We start from the raw sequence: 22,286 nt of genomic DNA, 5'->3' as shown, positions 1-22,286 counted from the left end.
TATCTGTACAGTCAAGTTTTGAAGGGTGTTTAAGTCTGATCCCTGATTTATATCTTTTTATTCTGTTGGCAACCAGGTATCTTGGCAGGACAGCTCAACTGAGGCTGTCCTGCTCCCTGTGCACCCACCCCAGTGTGAACTCTGTAGCCTTCACTATTCTTAGTACTTGAAGATCAATGCAAAGGTCTTTTTATATTTTAAAAACAAATTATTAATATAGTTGGTACCTGGTGGCAGAGCCTGTTCGATGGGCCTGCATGTGAGCTCCTGCAACTCTCTCTCTCGTGTAGCAAAGCAATCCGTTCATTTCAAGCAATCCTCTTTGTGCCTTTAAATCTCTATCACTAATCAAGCTCGCTCAGACTGCTTTCTGATCTAAAGCCTGGCTACCCGACCCGAACCCGACAAGGCCCGACTACATGTGTCTGGTTCAGGTTTCGTCGAAATTCCGAGTTCAGCATTCGGGCTCGGGTTGGGTCGGGTCAGCCTGGACACTGCTGCTTCTGGGAAGTCACGGGATCAGGCTAACCCATGATTTCCCACAACTCCAGCTGCAGGAATAGCCTGCAGCCAGAGCAGATGTAGAATATTCAGGTCGGGTCGGGCACGAAAATAAATTGAAGGACTCGGGCCCGGGTTGGGTTCAGGTTGGCTGTGGTCGGGTCCGGTTTTAATTTTATACCCAAGCCAGGCTTTATTCTGATCTCCCTCCTTTTTATATGACCTCCTTACAGCCCAACACCCATCGCTATCGCTTTCGCTTTCACTTTCTGCCTGGGGATGTGGGGGCATTGGGTGGGGGGGAGGGATGGAAACCATCACCCAACCTCTCTCTTGTTGATTCCAGCTTTTGCTACTTCTGGCCTGCCATCTGATGCCTGTATTTATCTTCATAACTGCCTCATCCTTATTGGATCATAATGGTCACTCGCAGCCATCGCTCAACCTTGTCAAACAGTCACTTCCGTAACCTCAAGCTCACAGGCCCAAACGTGCCTAACATGCAACTGGCCACCAAATTTGGCTTGAACTTATCACGATTCAGTGTTGTTCCATTTCCCTGATTAAATCTGCCCAGAAGTAACTGCAAACTCGTATTGTTCACTAATGACTGTTGCTTTGCTCTTTTAAGACTGACAGATCTTAAAATACTGGCTTTGTCGAGGGTGATCATGTCTAACAAACTTGATTGAATTTTTCGAGGAGGTGACTAGATGTGTAGATGAGGGTAAAATAGTTGATGTAGTCTACATGGACTTCAGTAAGGCTTTTGATAAGCTCCAACATGGGAGATTGGTTAAGAAGGAAAGAGCCCATGGGATCCAGGGAAATTTGGCAAATTGGATCCAAAATTGAATTCGTGGCAGGAGGCAGAGGGTGATGGTCAAGGGTTGTTTTTGCGATTTGGAAGCCTGTGACCAGTGGTGTACCGCAGGGATCGGTGCTGGGATCCTTGCTGTTTGTAGTGTACATTAATGAATTAGATGTGAATATAGGAGGTATGATCAGTAAGTTCGCAGATTACATGGAAATTGTTGGTGTCATAGATAGTGAGGAGGAAAGCCTTAGATTACAGGACAATATAGATGGGCTGGTAAGATGGGCAGATCAGTGGCAAATGAAATTTAATCCTGAGAAGTGTGAGGTGATGCATTTTGGGAGCACTAACAAGGCAAGGGATACACAATGGGTGGTAGGACCCTAGGAAGTACAGAGGGTCAGAGGGATCTTGGTGTACTTGTCCATAGATCACTGAAGGCAGCAGCACAGGTAATTAAGGTGGTTAGGAAGGCATATGGGATACTTGCCTTTATTATCTGAGGCATAGCATATAAGAGCAGGGAGGTTATGATGGAGCTGTATAAAACACTAGTTAGGCCACAGCTGGAGTACTGTGTACAGTTCTGATCACCACACTATAGGAAGGTTGTGATTGCACTGGAGAGGGTGCAGAGGAGATTCACCAGGATGTTGCCTGGGCTGGAGCATTTCAGCTATGAAGAGAGACTGGATCGGCTGGGGTTGTTTTCCTTAGAGCAGAGAAGGCTGAGGGGAGACCTGGTTGAGGTATACAAAATTATGAGGAACATAGATAGGGTAGATAGGAAGAAACTTTTTCCCTCACCATAGATAGGCGCTTGATGGCCGGCAAGGACACTATGGGCTGAAGGGCCTGTTTCTGTGCTGTCTTACTCTGTGACTCTATATCTTGCACTATGCATTTTTTTTTATATTTGTTTCATGGGATGTGGCTGTCGCTGGCTAGGCCAGCATTTATTGCCCATCCCTAATTGCCCTTGAGAAGGTGGTAGTGAGCTGCCTTCTTGAACCACTGCAGCCCATGTGGGGTAGGTACACCCACAGTGCTATTAGGAAGGGAATTCCAGGATTTTGACCCAGTGACAGTGAAGGAACGGTGATAGAGTTCCGAGTCAGGATGATGTGTGGCTTGGAGGGGAGCTTGCAGGTAGTGCTGTACCCATGCATCTGCTGCCCTTGTCCTTCTAGGTGGTAGAGGTCGTGGGTTTGGAAAGTGATGCCTGAGTAGCCTTGGTGTGTTGCTGCAGTGCATCTTACCATACGGCCATACAAATTAGGAGCAGAAGTAGGCTATTCAGCCTATAGAGCCTGCTCCACCATTTAATAAGATCATGGCTGATCTGTTTCTGTCTGAAATTCCACACTCCCATCTACCCCTGATAATCTTTGATTCCCTTGCCTAAGCAGAATCTATCTACCTTCACCTTAAAAATATTCAATGTCCCTGCCTCCACCACCTTCTGAGACAGAGAATTCCAAAGTCTCTCAACCCTCAGAGAAAAAATTCTCCTCATCTCTGTCCTAAAAGGGCAACCCCTAATTTTCAAACAGTGCCCCCTAATTCTGGACTCACCCATAAAATGAAACATCCTTTCCACATCCACCCTGTCAAGACCGTTCAGGATCATATAAACCTCAATCAAGTCTTCCCTCGCTCTTCTAAACTCCAGTTAAAACAAGCCCAGTCTGTTCAACCTTTGCTCATAAGACAACCCGTTCATTCCAGGTATCAATCTAGGAAACCTCCCCTGAATTGCCTCCAACGCATTCGCATCCGTCCTTAAATAAGGCGACCAAAACTGCACACAGTATTCGAGATGTGGTCTCACCAATGCCCAGTATAACTGAAGCAAAACATCCTTTTATTTTCAATTCCTCTCGTAATAAAGGATAGCATTCCATTAACTTTCTTTATTACTTGCTGTACCTGCATTCCATCCTTTTGTGACTCATACACTAGAACAGCTAGATCCCTCTGCACCTCGTAATTTTACAGTCATTCCCCATTTAAGAAATACTTTGCTTTTTTTATTCTTCCTGCCAAAGTGAGCAACTTCACATTTTCCCACATTATTGTGCCAGATTTTTGCCCACTCACTCAACCTATCTATATCTGTCTGTAACCTCCTTATGTCCTCTTCACAACATACTTTCCTACCTATCTTTGTGTCATCTGCAAATTTACCTACCTTGCCATCACTCCCCTCATCTAAATCATTGATATAAATTGTAAAAAGTTGAGGCTCCTGCACAGACCCCTGCGGGACTCCACTCGTCGCATCCTGCCAATCAGAAAAGGACCCATTTATGCATACTCTGTTTTCTACCAGCCAGACAATCTTCTATCCATGTTAATATGTTTCCCACGACACCATGAGCTCCTATTTTGCACAATAACCTTGTCAAATGCCTTCTGGATGGTGCATACTTCTGCCACTGTGCGCGGTGGTGGAAGGAGTGAATGTTTGTGGATGGGGTGCCAATCAAGTGGGCTGCTTTGTCCTGGATGGTGTCGAGCTTCTTGAGTGTTGTTGGAGCTGCACCCATCCAGGCAAGTGGAGAGTATTCCATCACACTCCTGACTTGTGCCTTGTCGATGGTGGACAGGCTTTGGGGAGTCAGGAGGTGGGTTACTCACCACAGGATTCCTAGTGTTACGACCAGGTGAGAAAGGTGTCTAGGGGTCTTTCTCAGCCTCCACCTGGTCTTATTGTAACAGAGTTTATGTTTTTTAACAGTGTTTTGAGCTCCCTCTTGGTGAATCCTTCTTCACCGCTTTCCAATTATAAGGCAAAGAAATGAGCACAAACAGACCTACTGGGTTTAAAAAAGGAAAGTGAAATTTATTAAAACTTAAACTCGAATTCAGTTAACGCCTATGGATACACGCGACGCCCCATGCTAGCATGCATACACGATAAGAGCAGAAAAAAAAGTAGAGAAGTTTGAGGCAATCTTTGAGGACGGGTTTTTGTTACTATGCTTTGAGCTTGCTGTAGTCTTTGAAGATATGGCCTTGCTTTTCATTGGGGCCCAGTATTTCTCTTGAACCTTGTTCACTTTAAGAGACTTTTCTCTCTTGGGGTTCATGTGTCTTCAATGGTTTTCAGTTCCATGAGAAAGAGATGAGAGCAGGCAGGAGAGAGATCTTTTCAGTCCAGGAACAAACATCTTTGAGTTTTTAAAATTCTGTAGCAAGTTCAAATTCAAAAATCTCCAACAGCCAATTAGTCATGTGACGAAACTGGTCTGACCATGTCTGTTTGTGTATTTGACCATCTTAGCAGTTAACCTGGAATGCTGGCCTCTCCACCTTCAACATCTGGTAATCAAAAGTCCATTGTGGATTAAATTGGAGCAGGGAGTGGCCCCTTTGTCCTTTCCAAATACTGTCTGTTACTATGCAGATGTCTTTCCAGTCAAGGGTCTGGTGGGTTTTTTTTATAACATCTTCTTACTTTAGAGAAGGAAGATTGAGTAGCAGATGCCATGCAAGAACAGGGTACCTTCAGAAAATTATGTAATTTGCAATGCATGGCGGCAAAATATGTCCAATCTTAAAGTCTGAGTTAAGCCCTTTGTGCGGCTTTGTAAAGTGTAATGGATATCTCGAACTCTATTCTGTGTTGTGGTGTGGCTGTGTTCGGGGAGCCCGTCCACCGGAGCAGCGATGGATGACCCTGGGGTCCACATGCACTCCGGGAGGCCGAATTTGTTGGTGGGCGCCTGGGGGATGAAGGAGCGGGGTCGCTGCTCTCGAGCCGGCGGGAGGCTCCGTTGTCCGTGCGGAGTGTCGAGCGTGAAGGGCGGCGCAGCCATGCCGGGCTCTAGGGAGGAGGCCGCTCTGAGTGAGTGAGGATCTGATGAAATGTTTTATTACCTGCACCCCCTTCACCCCTCCCCCTCGCACCCACCGCACCCCTCCCCCTCGCACCACCCCCCCCCCACACCCCCTTCTCCCCCCCACTTCCTCCCACTGGCATCCACCTATCCCTGTGCAGGGGTCCTAACAACCCCACTGCCTTGTGGGCATCCCGGGAGAGACCAAGGCTAAGGGAGTAAATCCTAACAGAAAATCTGGAGCGGGACCCCAAAGGTGGTCATGTGTCACCTTTGGCATGTTTCCGGCGGTTCCTGCAGCCATACCGGTGCCAACTGTCGTGCTCTGCACTCCTTTGGACCCTACCAGGAAGGCCGAGAGGGGGGTTTTGACGCTTGGGCAACTCGCAACCTCCATACATCTGCCCGGGCATGCGCCATGAAGAGGTCACTCAATAGTCTCCTCACAGCGACCAAAACAACATGGAAGGCAGCAGTTACGGGTTATGTCCAGCTCAATTGGTGTAGAGATTGGGTGCCATGGGTTGCCTTTGTCAGTGGGAGAGGTCATCGCATCTCACTGGACAGCTACCGCCCGCCTCAAACCGGGCAGCCCCCAGTCAGTAAGGTTCTGTCCCACCATAGTCCACCTGCTTCAATGGGTGCTTGGAGCTCAGGGTCATTGCCCAACAAGTGGGCTGTAACACCGCACTAAACAGCACGTCCAAAAAAAGGATAGAAGGTACCAGCCCTTCGTTTTGCAAGCTGGAACGTCAGAACTGTGTGTCCTGGCCTGTCGGAGACAACCAATTTTATCTGTAGCACCTGTGGAAGAGTCTGACACTCTAGAATTGGCCTTTATAGCCACTCCAGGCGCTGCTTCACAAACTACTGACCACCTGTCTCTCGAGACAAGGAGGCCAAAGAAGTCTTACTTTACTTCAGTAACAGTTTAAAATCAATGTTCATGTGGCGAAATTAATGTCTCATTCTTGGCAGGTGGGGGCATGCATGACACTTGCCTCTGACCTAGGAATATCATAATGGACAAGAGCTTTAAATGAATGTGAACAGAAAAGGCATTGGAAAATTGAAGGATTGAGTCAAACAAACATCTAAAATAGAAGACAAAACATGTGTGGGCCTCTATTAGGAGAATTCATCAAGTGTACAGTGACTAAATTGTTTGCTTACCATACAGCCTTCTGATTTTTGGGCTCAAAGCCCCAAAATAGTGCTTTAAAGCAACAATCACATGTATTTCTAAAGAGAGATTGTAAAAATATCTTTTGATTCATTCAACCATTTTGCAATCTGATTATTTTCTTTTGCTCCTTCATGCTATTGAAAGCCAACAGAACTATGACTTTAAAGATATTTTGGTGAAGTCTGAAGAAAGGTATTTGAGTTTATGTCCATGCAAGTGATTGGACTACTTCAAACATGTAATTGGTTACAAGTCTGATCGTTTTACTATGAAATGAACACCTTGCCTTAATCTTCCACTTTATCCCTAGGGACTTACTTTATGTCCTCACAGAAGAAGAACTCTCTTTATTGGAGAAGAGCCTCTGTGCTGTAGAATCTGAAGATTTCTTCAATGCCCACACAATGTTGTCCAGCCTTTCATCCCTACACAACAGCACATTGCATCTTGAAGGGCTTGATGAATCAACATACGCAGATGGGGTTTCGTCTATTCAACGTAATTCAGAGGAACTTGACCAGTTAAAATTGATTGTCCACCAAACAACCAATGAGGTGTATTCTCAGCTGTCTAACTCCAATGCGTCCAGTTCACTCAAGCAAACTCCAAATGAAATAACGGGTTCTTTGGAAGCTTCTAACCTTAAACTTGAGAGAGAAAATGAAATATGGGGACAAGAGTTTGGATGGGACACCAATGACAGCACACTGGAGAATGCACAGAATCAAAATGAAAAAACCTTAGCGGATAGTTCCGAGTCGTCGTTACTCGCTTCTACTGACAGCCTGACCAATTCCAATGGCATTCAGCACTTTAGTGTTGTAGAACATAACCTTGATTCAGAAACTGACCATCCAGAATCAGTTGGTGGGCTTGAAGCAATGGGAGCATCTGCATTTAATGTCATCCAAACTCATTATTTTACTGATACTCCAGATATAAGCTGTGGACCAACTACCTCTGAACAAGACCATGTTGCCCATTCATTAAATGCTTTTTCTTCTTGTGAGCACACTCTAAAGCAAAAATCTGGGGCTTCATCTTCTCTGGGAACAAGTCCAAGAAAAGAACATATGGAAGGAGTTGAGAAGCAAAGTAAAATGAAAAACATCAGCTGTGAAATGACACAACAGGACAGTTGTGGTGGAAGAATCTCAAATACTTGTATGGTGACTGAAGATCCACACAGGAATAACACCAGGTGAGAGGATTGCAGAAGTTTAGAACATCACAGATATAATGACCAATACAGTTCTGAATAAGAATTATGGATAGCTTAAAAGTGGCTGTAAGACTAAATAAAGTTTGTTGAGGTGAATAGTTAGGTTTAACCTTTTAATATTTATTTTTGTTTCTTTCCTGTGCGCTCAGCTGCAATAAACCCTAAAGGAAATTAAAACCCACCAGAAACCATAATAACCTAAAGATAGTTTGGTTTTGTCTCTGGTTAAAAACAAGCATGTAGAAGCATAGTGAGCGAACTTTCTTCTTGATTTTCATTACTTGGTTGCTGTATGTTTCCCATTGCTTTTTGAAGGGGCATCATGAAATGTTTTGGAATTTAAACAATTTGAACATTTTATTGACCAAATGGTTTGTTGTACAAAGTTGCCACTTCAACCTAGGTATGCATTTCAGGTCTAATCAGGATGTTAACAATTCCTTACAAGAGAAAACTGTTGCTTGGGGGTACAGGCGGAGAAATTTATTGTATACTTTAAGAAACTCCTTCAAAGCTCACAAGCCATGTTGGGCACAATTCCTGAAGGGTAGCCAGCCCCAAAAGAATCGAGCAATCAATCCTCTAAAGCAACTAAAATTTCCTTTTTACATCAAAGAGGTTCTTGTACATTGGACCTAAATAACCCAGAATGGGAAACCAGCAGGGGAACAGGAAGTAGTCTCAACTTCCTGGGAATAAATGGCGAATCAGTCACACCTTCCTCTGTTTCTTCTGGTTTAGATGGCCTATATCATTTTTCCTATCATGATTGAGATCTCCTATTACTAAATTGAAGGCAAGCAAAATGGTCCAACATCCTTGGTTGAACAGAACCAGTTCTTTGGGTCAGTCCATCAGCATGCATGGCAGCTTTTACCTTTTGAAGGTAATTGTTTCATATCTGTTGAGCCAGACAGCAGATTCCATTTAGCCAAGAAAGTTAAATTTTTTTTCTGCTGATATTTAATCATTTTGAAATCTACAAGAGGTTTATTGACTGCGAAAACCCCAGATTTTAATTTGTTCATTATCAAACATGTAATAAATTCTGCAATAGGTGATAGTTATGCACTTCTAAAACACTTGTCACATTGTCATAATTTTAGAAAGCAAATTAGGTATTGCTATTCACTGATTTATGTGCTTTGCTGGCAGAGTGTCTGAAGGAGAGAATGAGTCCCATGTCATGGATAGTGAAACAGTAAAGCACGCAGTCCAGGCTATGAGGGCGGTAGTAAGGGAAGAAATCAGATCACGGTACCACAGCAGTAGTGACATGCTTCATCGTCTCTTTGTTTGTATCTCAGGTATGTCACTCAGGACTTTAAGGCTGTACTGCTGGTTTTAGGACATTAAAAGTCTTTTGTAAAGTTTTTTTTTATTTTAGAGGTGTGACATTGCAGCATTAACATGTAGTGCCATTGAGTGCTAAGATGCTGTTTGATTTTCATGTCCCTCATTCCATTGCATTCCTGACTGGCCATGTTGCCATAAATGGGATGATGGAAAATCCAAGGGAGAGTTGGCTCTATGCACTTTCTAGTGGTGCTGGAGGCCAGAGAGTGGGAAACAGACCCACTTCTGTTATGTGCAGTTGGGAGTCTTGGTTATGGTAGCCTCGTGCTTATGGTACTGTACTAGTAAACCAAAGATTATGGGCTCCAATCTCAATGTGGTAAGTACAATTCAATAAATCTGGTCATTTGTGGGCTGGCCTTTTTTAAAACAAAAGGTGTGAAAGCTGCTGGATTGTAATTTTTTTAAAAACCAGCTGACTCACCAAAGTCCATCTCTACCTGGTCAGACCTGTATATAACTCCTATCTCACACTATGTGGTTGACTCTTAACGCCATCATGGCAATTAGGGATGGGCAATAAATACTATCTTAGCATCGCCCACATCCCAAGAACAATTTTTCTTTTATGTATTCTGGCCAAAACCATAACATTGTATTGTGATTGAGAGTCAAATTGTCAACCAGTAGCTCAGGAATATGAGCACTCAGTATACAATGCAAAGTCCAGTAGTAACTTGCAAAACAAACACAGTTTTTATATAGAGATTATTTACTGAAGCAGTATGCCCTGTAAATGTGTCTGCTCAATAGGAAGCACTGAACCAAAGAAACCATTATCAACCCACACCCCCACCCAACCCCATTATTTCTGTTGTATTTCCTTTTAGACAAGGTATTATTTAAAAACACATTTAGATCCCATCTTAATTTTTTTAAATGGTTCAGTTTTCAGCTTTTACCCAGACAGTGGTAAGAATATGGAATACACTACCACAGGGAGTAGTTGAGGCGAATAGCCAAGATACATTTAGGAGGAAGCTAAATAAGCACAAGGGAGGGAAGGAGTAGGAAGGATATGCTGATAGTTAGATTAAGAGGGGTGGGAGGAGTTTCATGTGGGGCATAACTGCCAGCATTGACCAGTTGGGCCAAATTGACTGTTGGTGTGCTGTAGATTATGTAAATATATAACGTTAAAATAATCATGATTTCAGAAGCTATGTTTAGAACCTTTTTTGAGATTAGTTTCTCTTGTGAAAAGTGGTTTTGAAAGCCATAGTCAGGGTATGCTTCACACTCTTGAGCACACAGTGACAATAGCTGGAATAGGTTACCAGGCAGGGTGGTTAAAGCTAAGACACTGGATTCACATGAACAGATAGATGCTGTGATGGGAAAATTAGTTTGTTATCCTGAAAGGAAGATGTAAAAAGGACTGAATGACCTTAGTCATCTGAATCAGTCATAAATATTTTTACTTTGTGCACACTGACCCCCATCATTTATCAGATAGAGTTATGAATCTGCTTGGCTGTGTTTGCAATAGGTGTAGCAGACCAACTTCAGACTAACTTCGCAGGAGACCTGCGGCGGATTTTAAAGATTGTCTTTGAAATTGTAACATCAACGCCAGAAAAGAATGAGGACATTAAAGAAGAAGAAGAAGAAGCAGGTATACGGGACTTCACTTTGCATCTGCATGGCCTAGGACTTCACTTTTCACCTGCCTGGATTGTAGTCTCTCATACAAAAATTAAAAAGGACACATGCATACCGGGTGTCCTTCTCAGCTCAGATCTCAATGAGCTTATGGCTCTGACTAACTGTAGTCCCCCATAGAACCTTGATTAACAGGACATTATTAAGAGACCAACTGTTGCACATTACTGAAATGGATTCAATTTTGCGTCAAAATGCACTGCAGGAGCAGGAAAACCTGAAATAACCTGCCCCTGACCTGCTGACAGGCGACTATGCAGAGTGGTGAGGCCTGGAGTGGCCATTTGAAGAGGTTGTACAGTTGGGCACAAAGCGAAAGCCCGAGACTATCTCCACTCTCCCAGGTACAGCTTCAATGGGGAGGTCATTGCCACAGATGCACTGCAAAAGGTCAGCTGTTCTATGGGGGAAGCAATCTGATAAATCACTGCTCAGATACTGAACCATTGCAAAATGCAACACCCTATGTACATTGTGGTCTTATTTTATTTTATTGAAATTCAGTACTAACCTTTTATTCAGTTTAAAAAATAGAAATTCATTGTGTATTGTAATTGTTTCCTTTTCTTTACCTCTGCCTCTTGCAGAAGAGAAGCATGTTAATCCAGAGCCCTCCTTGGAAGATTGTGTGCTGTGTCAGGAATCCCATTCCCACTCATCTAGGACTTCCAATTTAAACAGCACCAAACTGGAAGGTACAGCAAATTGCTATTGTACTGGACAAACTACAGTTAGCCTATAATTAGACATTACTATTTAATTGTGAAAATATTGGTGTAGGGCGAAGTTTCTACTGAGGTCAATATTCAACTTGATCTGATTACTGGCTAAAAATGTATTCCCAAATTTTATTATAAAATAAAAACACAAAGTTCTGGAAGTACTTAGCAGGTGTGGCAGCATTTGTGGAGAAACAGTTAACGTTTCATGTCGGATATGACTTCTTCAATTAGTTATCTCATTTTAAAAAGTCTCTATGCTACAAATTGCTCAACAACTGATGCAACCGATGTGCAAAAAGTACTACCTGCCATGGGTGGATGTCAGTCTTGTGCAAATCTTTGCACATCCATTGATGGATGTATTTGGCACTCTGGTTGACTCTACCACTTTTACAAAACGATGGTGTGCAAATACTCTTTTGTCTCTTGAGAAAGTAGATTTACATTTACACATTCTTCATTTCTCCTCTCCTCTGGTTCTTCGGTAGATTTATAAAGTTCAATTTTCAAATCCAATTTCCTGCTCCATTAAGGGTAAAGGTTCTTCATTTGGCCTTCACCAAACACCTCCATGGAAGAATTTTCTATGAAATGACTGATCTGTTGTATATTTTTCTGAGTTACTGTTGGTTTGCTTTAACACAAGATTGTCCTGACCAGTCACCACATAAATTCCAACCCACTTCCCATCTCCATGCCTTCTGCCCATGCTCAAGTGGTTGCTCCTCTGGATCATCCTGAAATGTGTATCTGAGTTGAGAAGACTCGTCAGAAGGACAAATTGTTTGTATGTCAGCAACCTGGTTCATTTATCAGCTTTTGTAGTATTCAAGCAAATAATAATTGATTTTTTTCCCCAATTACAGTGCCCCCAGAGTGGATTGCAGACTCCGCCTGTCACCAATGCATGTCTTGTAAAGCACCATTTACGATCATCAGGAGGCGGCATCACTGCAGGAACTGTGGAAAGGTATAGGATTTTAAACATTGGCATGTAAAATTAGATCAAATATCAGGTGTTGATTACATGGAACACAGTAAATGATACTGTCATCTAGGATCTTTACTGCTTTAGCTGTCGGTGGCTTCAGCCAATGTTCTACACTATGGGAGTGTTGTTTTGATAGTTTATTTAAGCCATATGAGCACACTGTTGCTGCCTTTTCATTTCACCAAAATATAATGCCACCTTTTGCTTCAGTGTTATACATGTGGTTATACATGAGTACATACGAATGTACGAATTAGGAGCAGGAGTGGGCCATTCGGCCCCTTGTGCCTCCTCTGCCATTCAGTAAGATCATGGCTGATCTGATTGGAACCTGAACTCCACATTCCCGCCTATCCCTTCTAACCTTTCACCCCCTTGCTTATCAAGAATCTATCTACCTCTGCCTTAAAAATATTCAAAGACTCTGCTTCCAGCGCTTTTTGAGGAAGAGCGTTCCAAAGACTCACGACCCTCAGAGAAAAAATTTCTCCTCATCTCTGTCTTAAATGGACAACCCCTTATTTTTAAACAGTGACCCTGAGTTCTAGATTCTCCCACAAGGGGAAACATCCCTTCCCCATCCATCCTGTCAAGACCCCTCAGGATGTTAGATGTTTCAATCAAGTTACCTCTTACTCTTCTAAACTCCAGCAGATACAAGCCTAGCCTGTCTAACTAACTTGATTGAATTTTTCGAGGTGGTGAGTAGATGTGTAGATGAGGGTAAAGCAGTTGATGTAGTCTACATGGACTTCAGAAAGGCTTTTGATAAGGTCCCGCATGGGAGATTCATGTTAAGAAAGTAAGAGCCCATGGGATCCAGGGCAATTTGGCAAATTAGATCCAAAATTGGCTTAGTGGCAGGAGGCAGAGGGTGACGGTTGAGGATTGTTTTTGCGAGTGGAAGCCTGTGACCAGTGGTGTACCACAGGGATCGGTGCTGGGACCCTTGCTGTTTGTAGTGTACATTAATGATTTAGACGTCAATATAGGAGGTATGATCAGTAAGTTCGCAGATGACACGAAAATTGGTGGAGTCGTAAATAGTGAGGAGGAAAGCTTTAGATTACAGGATGATATAGATGGGCTGGTAAGATGGGTGGAGCAGTGGCAAATGGAATTTAATCCTGAGAAGTGTGAGGTGAGGTGATGCATTTTGGGAGGACTAACAAGGCAAGGGAATATACAATGGATGGTAGGACCCTAGGAGGTACAGAGGGTCAGAGGGACCTTGGTGTACTTGTCCAGAGATTACTGAAGGCAGCAGCACAGATAGATAAGGTGGTTAGGAAGGCATATGGGATACTTGCCTTTATTAGTCGAGGCATAGAATATAAGAGCAGGGAGATTATGATGGAGCTATATAAAACACTAGTTAGGCCACAGCTAGAGTACTGTGTACAGTTCTGGGCACCACACTGTAGGAAGAATGCGCTGAAGAAGGTGCAGAGGATGTTGCCTGGACTGGAGCATTTCAGCTATGAAGAAAGACTGAAAAGGCTAGGGTTGTTTTCCTTGGAGCAGAGAAGGCTGAGGGGGAACATGATTTGAGGTATACAAAATTATGAGGGGCGTTGATAGGTTAGATAGGAAGAAACTTCTTCCCTTAGTGGAGGAGTCAATAACCAGGGGGCTTAGATTTAAGGTAAGGGACAGGAGGTTTAGAAGGGGATTTGAGAAAAAAAAAATTCACTGAGAGTGTTTGGAATCTGGAACTCACTGCCTGAAGAGGTGGTAGAGGCAGGAACCCTCACAACATTTAAGAAGTATTTAGATGAGCACTTGAAACGCCATAGCATTCAAGGCTACGGGCCAAGTGCTGAAACATGGAATTAGAATAGTTAGGTGCTTGATGGCTGGCAAAGACACGATAGGCCGAAGGGCCTGTTTCTGTGCTGTATAACTCTATGACTCTTATGTCCAACCTTTCCTCATAAGACAACCCGCCCATTCCCGGTATTAGTCCAGTAGACCTTCTCTGAACTGCTTCCAATGCAGTTACATCCTTCCTTAAATAAGGAGACCAATACTGTACACAGTACTCCAGATGTGGTCTCAGCAATGCCTTGTATAACGGTAGCATAACCTCCCTACTTTTGTATTCAATTCCCCTTGCAATAAACAATAACATTCTGTTAGTTTTCCTAACTACTTACTGTACCTGCATATGAACCTTTTGCGATTCATGCACGAGGACACCCAGATCCCCCTGCCTCTCAGAGCTCTGCAATCTCTCACCATTTAGATAATATGCTTTTTTATTCTTCCTGCAAAAATGGACAACTTCACATTTTCCCACATTACAGTCCATTTGCCAGATCTTTTGCCCACTCACTTAACCTATCTATATCCATTTTAACCTCCTTATGTCCTCTTGACAACTTACTTTCCTACCCGTCTTTGTGTCATCAACAAATTTGGCAACCATATCTTTGGTCCCTTCATCTAAGTCATTCATATCAATTGTTAAAAGTTGAGGCCCCAGCACTAATCCCTGCGACACACTACTCGTTACATCTTCCCAACCAGAAAATGACCCATTTATGTTACCCCCTGCACCATGAGCTCTTACTTTGTTTAGTAACCTTTGATGTGGCACCTTGTCAAATGCCTTCTGCAAATCCAAGTACAGGTTCCCCTTTATCCATGTCGCTTGTTATTCCTTCAAAGAACTCTAATAAGTTAGTCAAACACGATTTCCCTTTGACAAAACTATGTTGATTCTGCCTGATTGCATTGTGATTTTCTAAATGACCTGCTATAACCTTAATTGTAGATTCCAGCATTTTCCCTATGACAGATGTTAAGCTCACTGGCCTGTAGTTTCCTTCTTTCTGTCTCCCTCCTTTCTTGAATAGCAGAGTTTCCAATCTGATGGGACCTTTCCAGAATCTAGGGAATTTTGGAAAATTAAAACCAATGCATCCACTACCTCAGCAGCCACTTCTTTTAAGACCCTAGGATGAAGTCCATCAGGACCTGTGATCTTTTTGTTTTAATAATTTTCTCAGTACCCTTTCCCTGATGATGGTAATTGTGTCAGGTTCTTCCCTCCCTTTCAACTCTTGATTCACAATTATTTCTGGGATGTTATTCGTATCCTGTAGAGGGAAGACAGATGCAAAAATTTTGTTCAGTTCCTCCACCATTTCCTTATTTTCCATTATTGATTCCCCAGACCCAACTTTCTATAGGACCAATGCTCACTTTGTTATTTCTTTTCTTTTTTTAAACATCTATAGAAACTCTTACTGTCTGTTTTTATATTTCTAGCTAGCTTTCTCTTGTATTCTAATTGTTCCCTCTTTATTAATATTTTAGTCATTCTTTGCTGCTTTTTATATTCTGACCAATCTTCTGACCTGCAACCCATCTTTGCACAATTATATGCTTTTTCTTTAATTTTGATACTATCTTTAACATTTTTTACTTAACCATGGATGGTGGGTCTTCCCCTTTAAATTTTTCTTTCTCGTTGAAATGTATCCTGTGTATTCTGGAATAACCCCTTAAATACAGGCCAGTTAGCTTAACATCTGTCATCTCTATTGACTTATCCCTTACCCTAATTTGCCAGTTCACTTTAGCTAGCTTTGCTTTCATGCCCTCATAATTGCCTTTATTTAATTTTAAAATGCTAGTCTTAGACCCACTCTTCTCTCCCTCAAACTGAATGTAAAATTCAATCATATTATGTTCGCTGCTACCTAGGGACACCTTCACTATGAGGTCATTAATTAATTCTATCTCATTGCACAATACCAGGTCTAGTATAGCCTGCTGTCTGGTTGGCTCCAGAACATGCTGTTCTAAGAAACTAACCCAAAAGCATTCTATGAACTCATCTAGGCTACCTTTGCCCATCTGATCTTTCCAGTCTATATGTAGATTAAAATCCCCCATGATATTGTCACAGGTTTCTGACAAGCTCCCATTATTTCTTCCTTTATACCCTGTCCTACCATGTGGTTACTGTTAGGGGGCCTGTACACCACTCCGACTAGTGACTTCTTGCCTTTATCATTTCTCATCTCTACCCAAACTGCTTCTACATCTTGGTTTTCTGAACTTAGGTCATCCCTCTCTATTGTGCTAATACCATAATTAATTAACAGAGCCACCCCTCCACCTTTTCCTAGCTTCCTGTCCTTCCTAAATGTCATGTACTCTTCAATATTCAGGTCCCAATCTGTCATCCTGCAACCATGTCCCTGTAATGGCAATCAAATCATACTTATTTATTTCTATTTGCGCTATCTGTTCATCTACTGAATGTTACATGCATTCAGATACAGAACCTTTAGTTTAGTCCTTTTTTTTTATTATTTTTGTAACCTCTAGCCTTATCTGCTGATTTACTCTTAGATTTGTACTCTCTGTCCATTCCTGTCATGATCTGTTTATCATTTCCCATATTAATACCTTTCTCTCTTACCTTATCTTGACTCTTTGATTTATCACATCTTCCCAAATTTGATCCCTTGCCCCCACTATTTAGTTTAAAAACCTCTCTACTTCCCTAGTAATGCAGCTCGTAATCGAGTAATCAGTTGTCATTTCACTTACAGATTTCACCTAGTGATCGAAACCACTTGGTTGGCCTTTTAATTAGCTGTTTTCTCTTTATAATTTGACCAAATAATACTCTCAACAAAAGTTAAAATGAAGTCCTTGAGCTGAAATGTGTTACTTTCTGCTACCTTGCCTTCAGCACTATACTCTGATCAGCATGCCTGCAAGTGATCCACTCCAAATGATCATTGGGAGATGCCTTCTAGTTTGGCTAGCCTTCCCCAGTCCCTTTAGTTTATCGCCTTATCTCCTTTGCTACTGAGATTATAGTTCAACTTTTGAAGTGTTGCAGACAAAACCCTTTGTATAGCATAGCAATGAGGAACATCAACAAAATATGTCACTGGGCCACTGTTAACTGACTGTTGAATGAAATACTGAAAGGATATAAGCAGTACAAGGCTTGTGATCAAATCAGATACGATAGTACACTGTGTCATGGAACAGTTTTTTTCCCTCCTCTGTTTAAAAACAGCGTGCCTTTAAAAACTAAGGGGCACAGTGTGCCAGCAAATGCACCTGTTTCCTAGGCAACAGCTGGAAAGAGAGGAGGTCACATGTTGTATTGTAACTTTTGACTGTGTGTAAAGACTAGCTATAACGGGTTTGAACTGGAGACCGGCAAAGCATGCTCTACACTGAAGGAAAGATCCCTCTCTCTTAGCAGAAAAATTACATTGATTTTCCGGCTGTGTATTGCCTAAGGAGAGGGGAAAAAAAACCAGGAGAAGAACATTTGTATTGTTGGAGGTAGCAAATTCCGTTTTTTTGTTACTTCCAAACTCCAAGTCGTCTCTGCTTCAGTTCTGTTGTCTGTTTATGTTTGCTGGAATCCTCAGTAAAGTTTTTCTGAAAGACTATCAATTTCAAAATCCAAATAGACTTGTTGCTATACTCATTGTTGAAAGAACTGTGTGACACCTGCTGTAACCGAAGTGCTTTGAACGCCTATCATTTAAAGACTGATCATCGAATTTGCCTGGAGACTTGGAGTGGCATCTGAATATGCTATTCTCGGATACCTCACCAATCGGGAACATAACCCACAAAGACTTACAACCCAGCTACTTATTTATTCCTAAGAAACATCATTGTTTAAACCGGTTAACTGTTTTTGAATGTATGTGTGTGTGCATGAAGGTTAAGTAAAAAGTTATGAAGTCTTTTAGACATAGGTATATCTCAATAGTGTTTAAGATTTAGTTTATTAATAGTTAATTTGTTGTTTTAAAGATACCTGGTTTGGTCTGTTGTATTGTTGGGGATGGGGGGAGTTAATTAAGTGTTTAATTTGGCTAATTTCCAGTAGGTGGGAAAATTTTAATATGCTATGACCTGTGGAGTAATGGGACTGAATTGACAGTGCAATATTCCCACCTCAGTCGTAACAACAGTATGTACATCATGTGATGCCGATGAGGATGTTGGAAAGTATATGCTGCTTTTTCTTTGCAATATTATGTTTTTCAAGAATTTCTGTCTTTTTTTTTTTCTGTGGTGTTTCCTATATTACCAACAGTGACTACACTTCAAAAGTACTTCATTGGCTGCAAAGCACTTTAGGACATCCTGAGGTTATGAAAGGCAAAATATAAATGCAAGTCTTTTTTTCCTTTTATGAAAGATCTTGGAGGTGACAGTGACACAGGAGAAATTACTGAATGACACTGACCATCTAGCTCATGGGCACAAGTATGTGAGCTGAGGGCTGTGCATTATGTGACTCAAGTTGATATGTAATGTGCCAAGAACCAGAAACTTCTATTCTGTAAGGAAACAGTCTTCAGACTCTGAACCAAAATACCATGGCAAATTTATTTTGAATCCTTTCTGACTCAAATTTTACAATCTGTAGTATTTAATTCTAAGTCTTGTACTGCTAGAACATATTAGATGTTTTACAGTATGCAAAGAGAAATATTCTACCCCCTTGTAATGTTCTTCACCAAGATGTTGGATGTGCTTAAAAAAAAAAATTGAACCTCCACTTTCTTTTGTTTTAGATCTTCTGTTCCCGCTGTTCCTCTCAATCGGCACCATTACCTTGGTATGGACGGATGAAGCCAGTCCGAGTCTGCACACACTGTTACACGTTTCACCTCACTCCCTGCTACTCCAATACTTCTGCATGTTAACCTGTCGCTCAAAGCCAGTAGGTCGCAACAGACCTGCAAAGAGACAAGCAATGGAATAAACCCATGGTAATGATTATGTCGGAAATTTGATCCCTGTGAATACAGGAAAACCACCTTCAGATCGTCATTACCACAAACAATCCTTTTGTCCCCGGTCCAATTTTGTACTCAATCCAATATATTAACTCTGATACCAATGCAAATCTATGAAGAACAGTTGTTTATTGTGTATTATTTCTCAAGCACCCTCTAATATAAAAGGTGTATTTGGTAACTGAGGTTGTTTAATGACAACTGTGTCAATGTTTCCTTCCCAATGGATAAAAGGGAATCAGCAAAAAAATTTTTGTGTGGTTTTAAGGTCGGGACCATCAAAGGATCCAAGTTTTCTGTGATTTTGTTTGCATCAACATAATTTTCTTCTATAAATTGGTAATTAGCATAAATGGGAAGGAAAATAACCCCAAGATGTAAAACAGTATTAAATCTGAGGAATGGGGGAAAGAATCTAATCTTCCTGAGCTCAATTGGTATCTTTTGCAGCCTATAATTCCAATGGGTACTCAGTGATCCATTTTGATAGTCCAGCTGATTACAACTACAATGAAACAACCTGGACTGTTTAAACTCAGGTAAACTGCATTAGAACAATGTACTGCAAAACCAAGCACTTCTGTGACAATGGTATTTTGATGCTTCAAATATAACTTGTGTGTAAATCTTTAGGGTTAATATCACAGAATAACATCAATTTAATCAGTCTGAAGAGTTGCGTTTTGGCCCACTATGTATTGATTGTAATCGCAGAAAGCAATGTCGGAACATACATTTGTCACTGAGGGCAAAAATTAATTACACCAGACTTTTTCTGCTCCTGTGACATTTACGTACAAATTAAGTAACCTAATTTTTGAAGCTAATGAAATGGTAAATTTTGGCACATAACATTGGAGGCCAGAAGGAAGAGATTATTGAGAGTTTAATCTCCTTTCGCTCATAATTTCCCTGGAATTAATTTCTGGGACTCGTCTGGTCTGTAGTTCAGGTAATATGGAAATATTTGTGTGCATCGGTATGTGCAATTACTAATTGCATTTGTGTTTCCATAACAGTATGCTCCAGTGAAACAGTTATAACTAACCAATGGGTTTCAGATTTTGCTGATATAACTAACCACTTTTGTCAAATGAGCATTCTTCAAGGTTTTAATTAATAAAATGTAGATGAGATTCCCCACTCATGTATAATGTTTAGATGTGATCACCACATAATAGTATCTTGGGTCATATTGTAGTCACTGTTGATTAGTCAGGTTGGCAGCATCTTTGACATCCTGCCTGTTCTTCAAAGTGAAATGTGGACTTTCAAGATTTGTGCAATCAATGCTGATCACATAGTGCAAAGTAAATCATTCAACAATCTTGTGCTTAAATTCAGGCCATGTTTTGTTAATGAAGTCCTCAAAGACGTGTTTCAGAGCAATGACTCATTAAATGTCTTTATTAAATTGAATATATAGTTAGCTGTTCAAAAACCATGCTGCAATTACTTTGGAATTATATTTGCAGTACATAAATGCTTCAATTGAAACTCCGATTGCAAGTTTTGTTGTGTACTCTGACATAATGGTGTTCCTTATATTTTAGGAAAAAAAATTGCACTTTCATACAAATGATAAACAGGATGTTCTGATTGAAATGCTTACTAAAAGCCAGGGGACTTTTATAATTTTGTCATTACAATGTATGTTTAGATGTTGATCACTTCTGATTCCTTCAGTCAGTGAAAACTTCAATTGCAATGAACAGCTTGACAAAACAAATGAATTTATTTTTAAACTGTGATTGGCATGTAATCATCAATGTCTTTGTTTCATAAAGTTGAATATATTAATTCCCTATTTGTGAGTCTAGATTTCCTACTGTGTAAAATTGGAGTAAAATGCAGACTTTCAGACCTTAAAGGGGACAGGTCATGGATTAAAGTAAATCAGGTTATATAACATTTGGAAATGTTTTACATTCAGAAAGGAACCATGTTTGCTGTTTTTCTTTTTCTGAAAAGTGCCAGCTTTGACCTAGTGTAATGATTGTTGAGGGAACACCATATTGTTTACCTCACCTTCAACTTAGCTGACCTACCTTAATTGCCATCTCCAGGCTGTAGTGCAACATCTGCAGTTACATTTTTATTGTTGATGCTGTTCTGAATAATCACTAAGATATCCTGTTACATACCTCAGATCTAATATTTTGCACAATGAACTGAACAGGTTGAAGAGACTAGATTGATCCTATTTGAGTCTGCAGTCCAGTACATTTTTTTTTCATAGCTTCAAGTCATGTGAGTTATGGGGGAAGTCACTTGTAGGATAAACTCTCTCCATTCTCTGAATGTGTAATATAAAGTATTTGTTTTCATTGCTCATGTATTGAGGAAATAACCACTGTTTGGAGAGAAGGAAAATTTTGTTCATGTAATCGCTGCATAAAAATTGTGTGTCTCTTCCTCTCTATCCTTCCCTCAATATTTAAACTATTTCACTTCTCTAAACTTTTTTTTGGATTACTTTTAAAGGACAATATTGTATTTCCCTTTCCCTAAAAAAAAAACTTATACACGTGTGCCCATGCGCGGTCATATATATCATTACACAAATCTTAAGAAATATATTGGAGTTTTGGTGAACCAAACAGAGAAGCAGCCAGTGCTTTTATAGGCTGAGAAATGATAAATGCCTTGCCTGTCAAGAGGTGAACTACATATTGGCCTGCACTGCAGCTGAAACCCACAACTATAATGACAGAAATCAAGTATATCAATTATCTTTCTATTTTATTGTAAGTGATTAGAATTAAAGAATGATATTTTAGCTCATTGGCATTTGTCTGAAACATATGTAATGTTTTCATTTTTTTTTTGTATTACATGAATTCAAATGAATCTTCACTGATTTCAAATAAAATGTGCAAAGGTGGCTTCAGGGTGCTTTGTTTTTTCTTTTACATTTTAGTGGCATCAAGTGTAAGATTTGCTCAAATTGAATTGGATTGTCCCATGTTAGACAGTGGTGGTGGGACACATCCTTGACCAGTTTTATTGCAGGGTGTTGAATCTGCTTATGGTTTATTGCTTTACTAATTGCCAGAAGTGAGCTACTTAACTTTAAGAAAACTGCTCTGTTCCATTCTGCACCAACAAGAAGGGCAAACACATTGGAGCAACCTCTGACATTTTCAGTTGTAGTAATTTAAGTTCAGTCTGCAAAATGTTTAATTTA

At 40.9% G+C, this 22,286-nt stretch overlaps 1 protein-coding gene across 4 annotated transcripts in view; it reads left to right on the top strand.

Moving 5' to 3' along the window:
* LOC137375575 (lateral signaling target protein 2 homolog) overlaps positions 1-21,900 on the top strand; it is a 59,930-nt gene extending 38,030 nt beyond the window's left edge. For 2 of the 4 annotated variants that reach the window (XM_068042934.1, XM_068042932.1), the window contains 6 exons: positions 6,657-7,547; positions 8,724-8,875; positions 10,414-10,539; positions 11,174-11,281; positions 12,175-12,278; positions 18,875-21,900. In XM_068042934.1, coding sequence (XP_067899035.1) covers positions 6,657-7,547; positions 8,724-8,875; positions 10,414-10,539; positions 11,174-11,281; positions 12,175-12,278; positions 18,875-19,006 — 1,513 coding nt within the window. In that variant the 3' untranslated portion in view covers positions 19,007-21,900. Of the gene's footprint in view, positions 1-6,656; positions 7,548-8,309; positions 8,365-8,723; positions 8,876-10,413; positions 10,540-11,173; positions 11,282-12,174; positions 12,279-18,874 lie in introns of those variants that run through there. The other 2 variants (XM_068042936.1, XM_068042935.1) reach the window with 2 other exon arrangements.
* The last annotated feature ends 386 nt before the right edge of the window (positions 21,901-22,286 follow it).

Source organism: Heterodontus francisci, chromosome 12, assembly GCF_036365525.1.
Source record: "Heterodontus francisci isolate sHetFra1 chromosome 12, sHetFra1.hap1, whole genome shotgun sequence".
Lineage (NCBI taxonomy): Eukaryota > Metazoa > Chordata > Chondrichthyes > Heterodontiformes > Heterodontidae > Heterodontus > Heterodontus francisci.
Note: the sequence above shows the minus strand (reverse complement) of the source record. Positions and strands in the feature narration are given on the sequence as shown.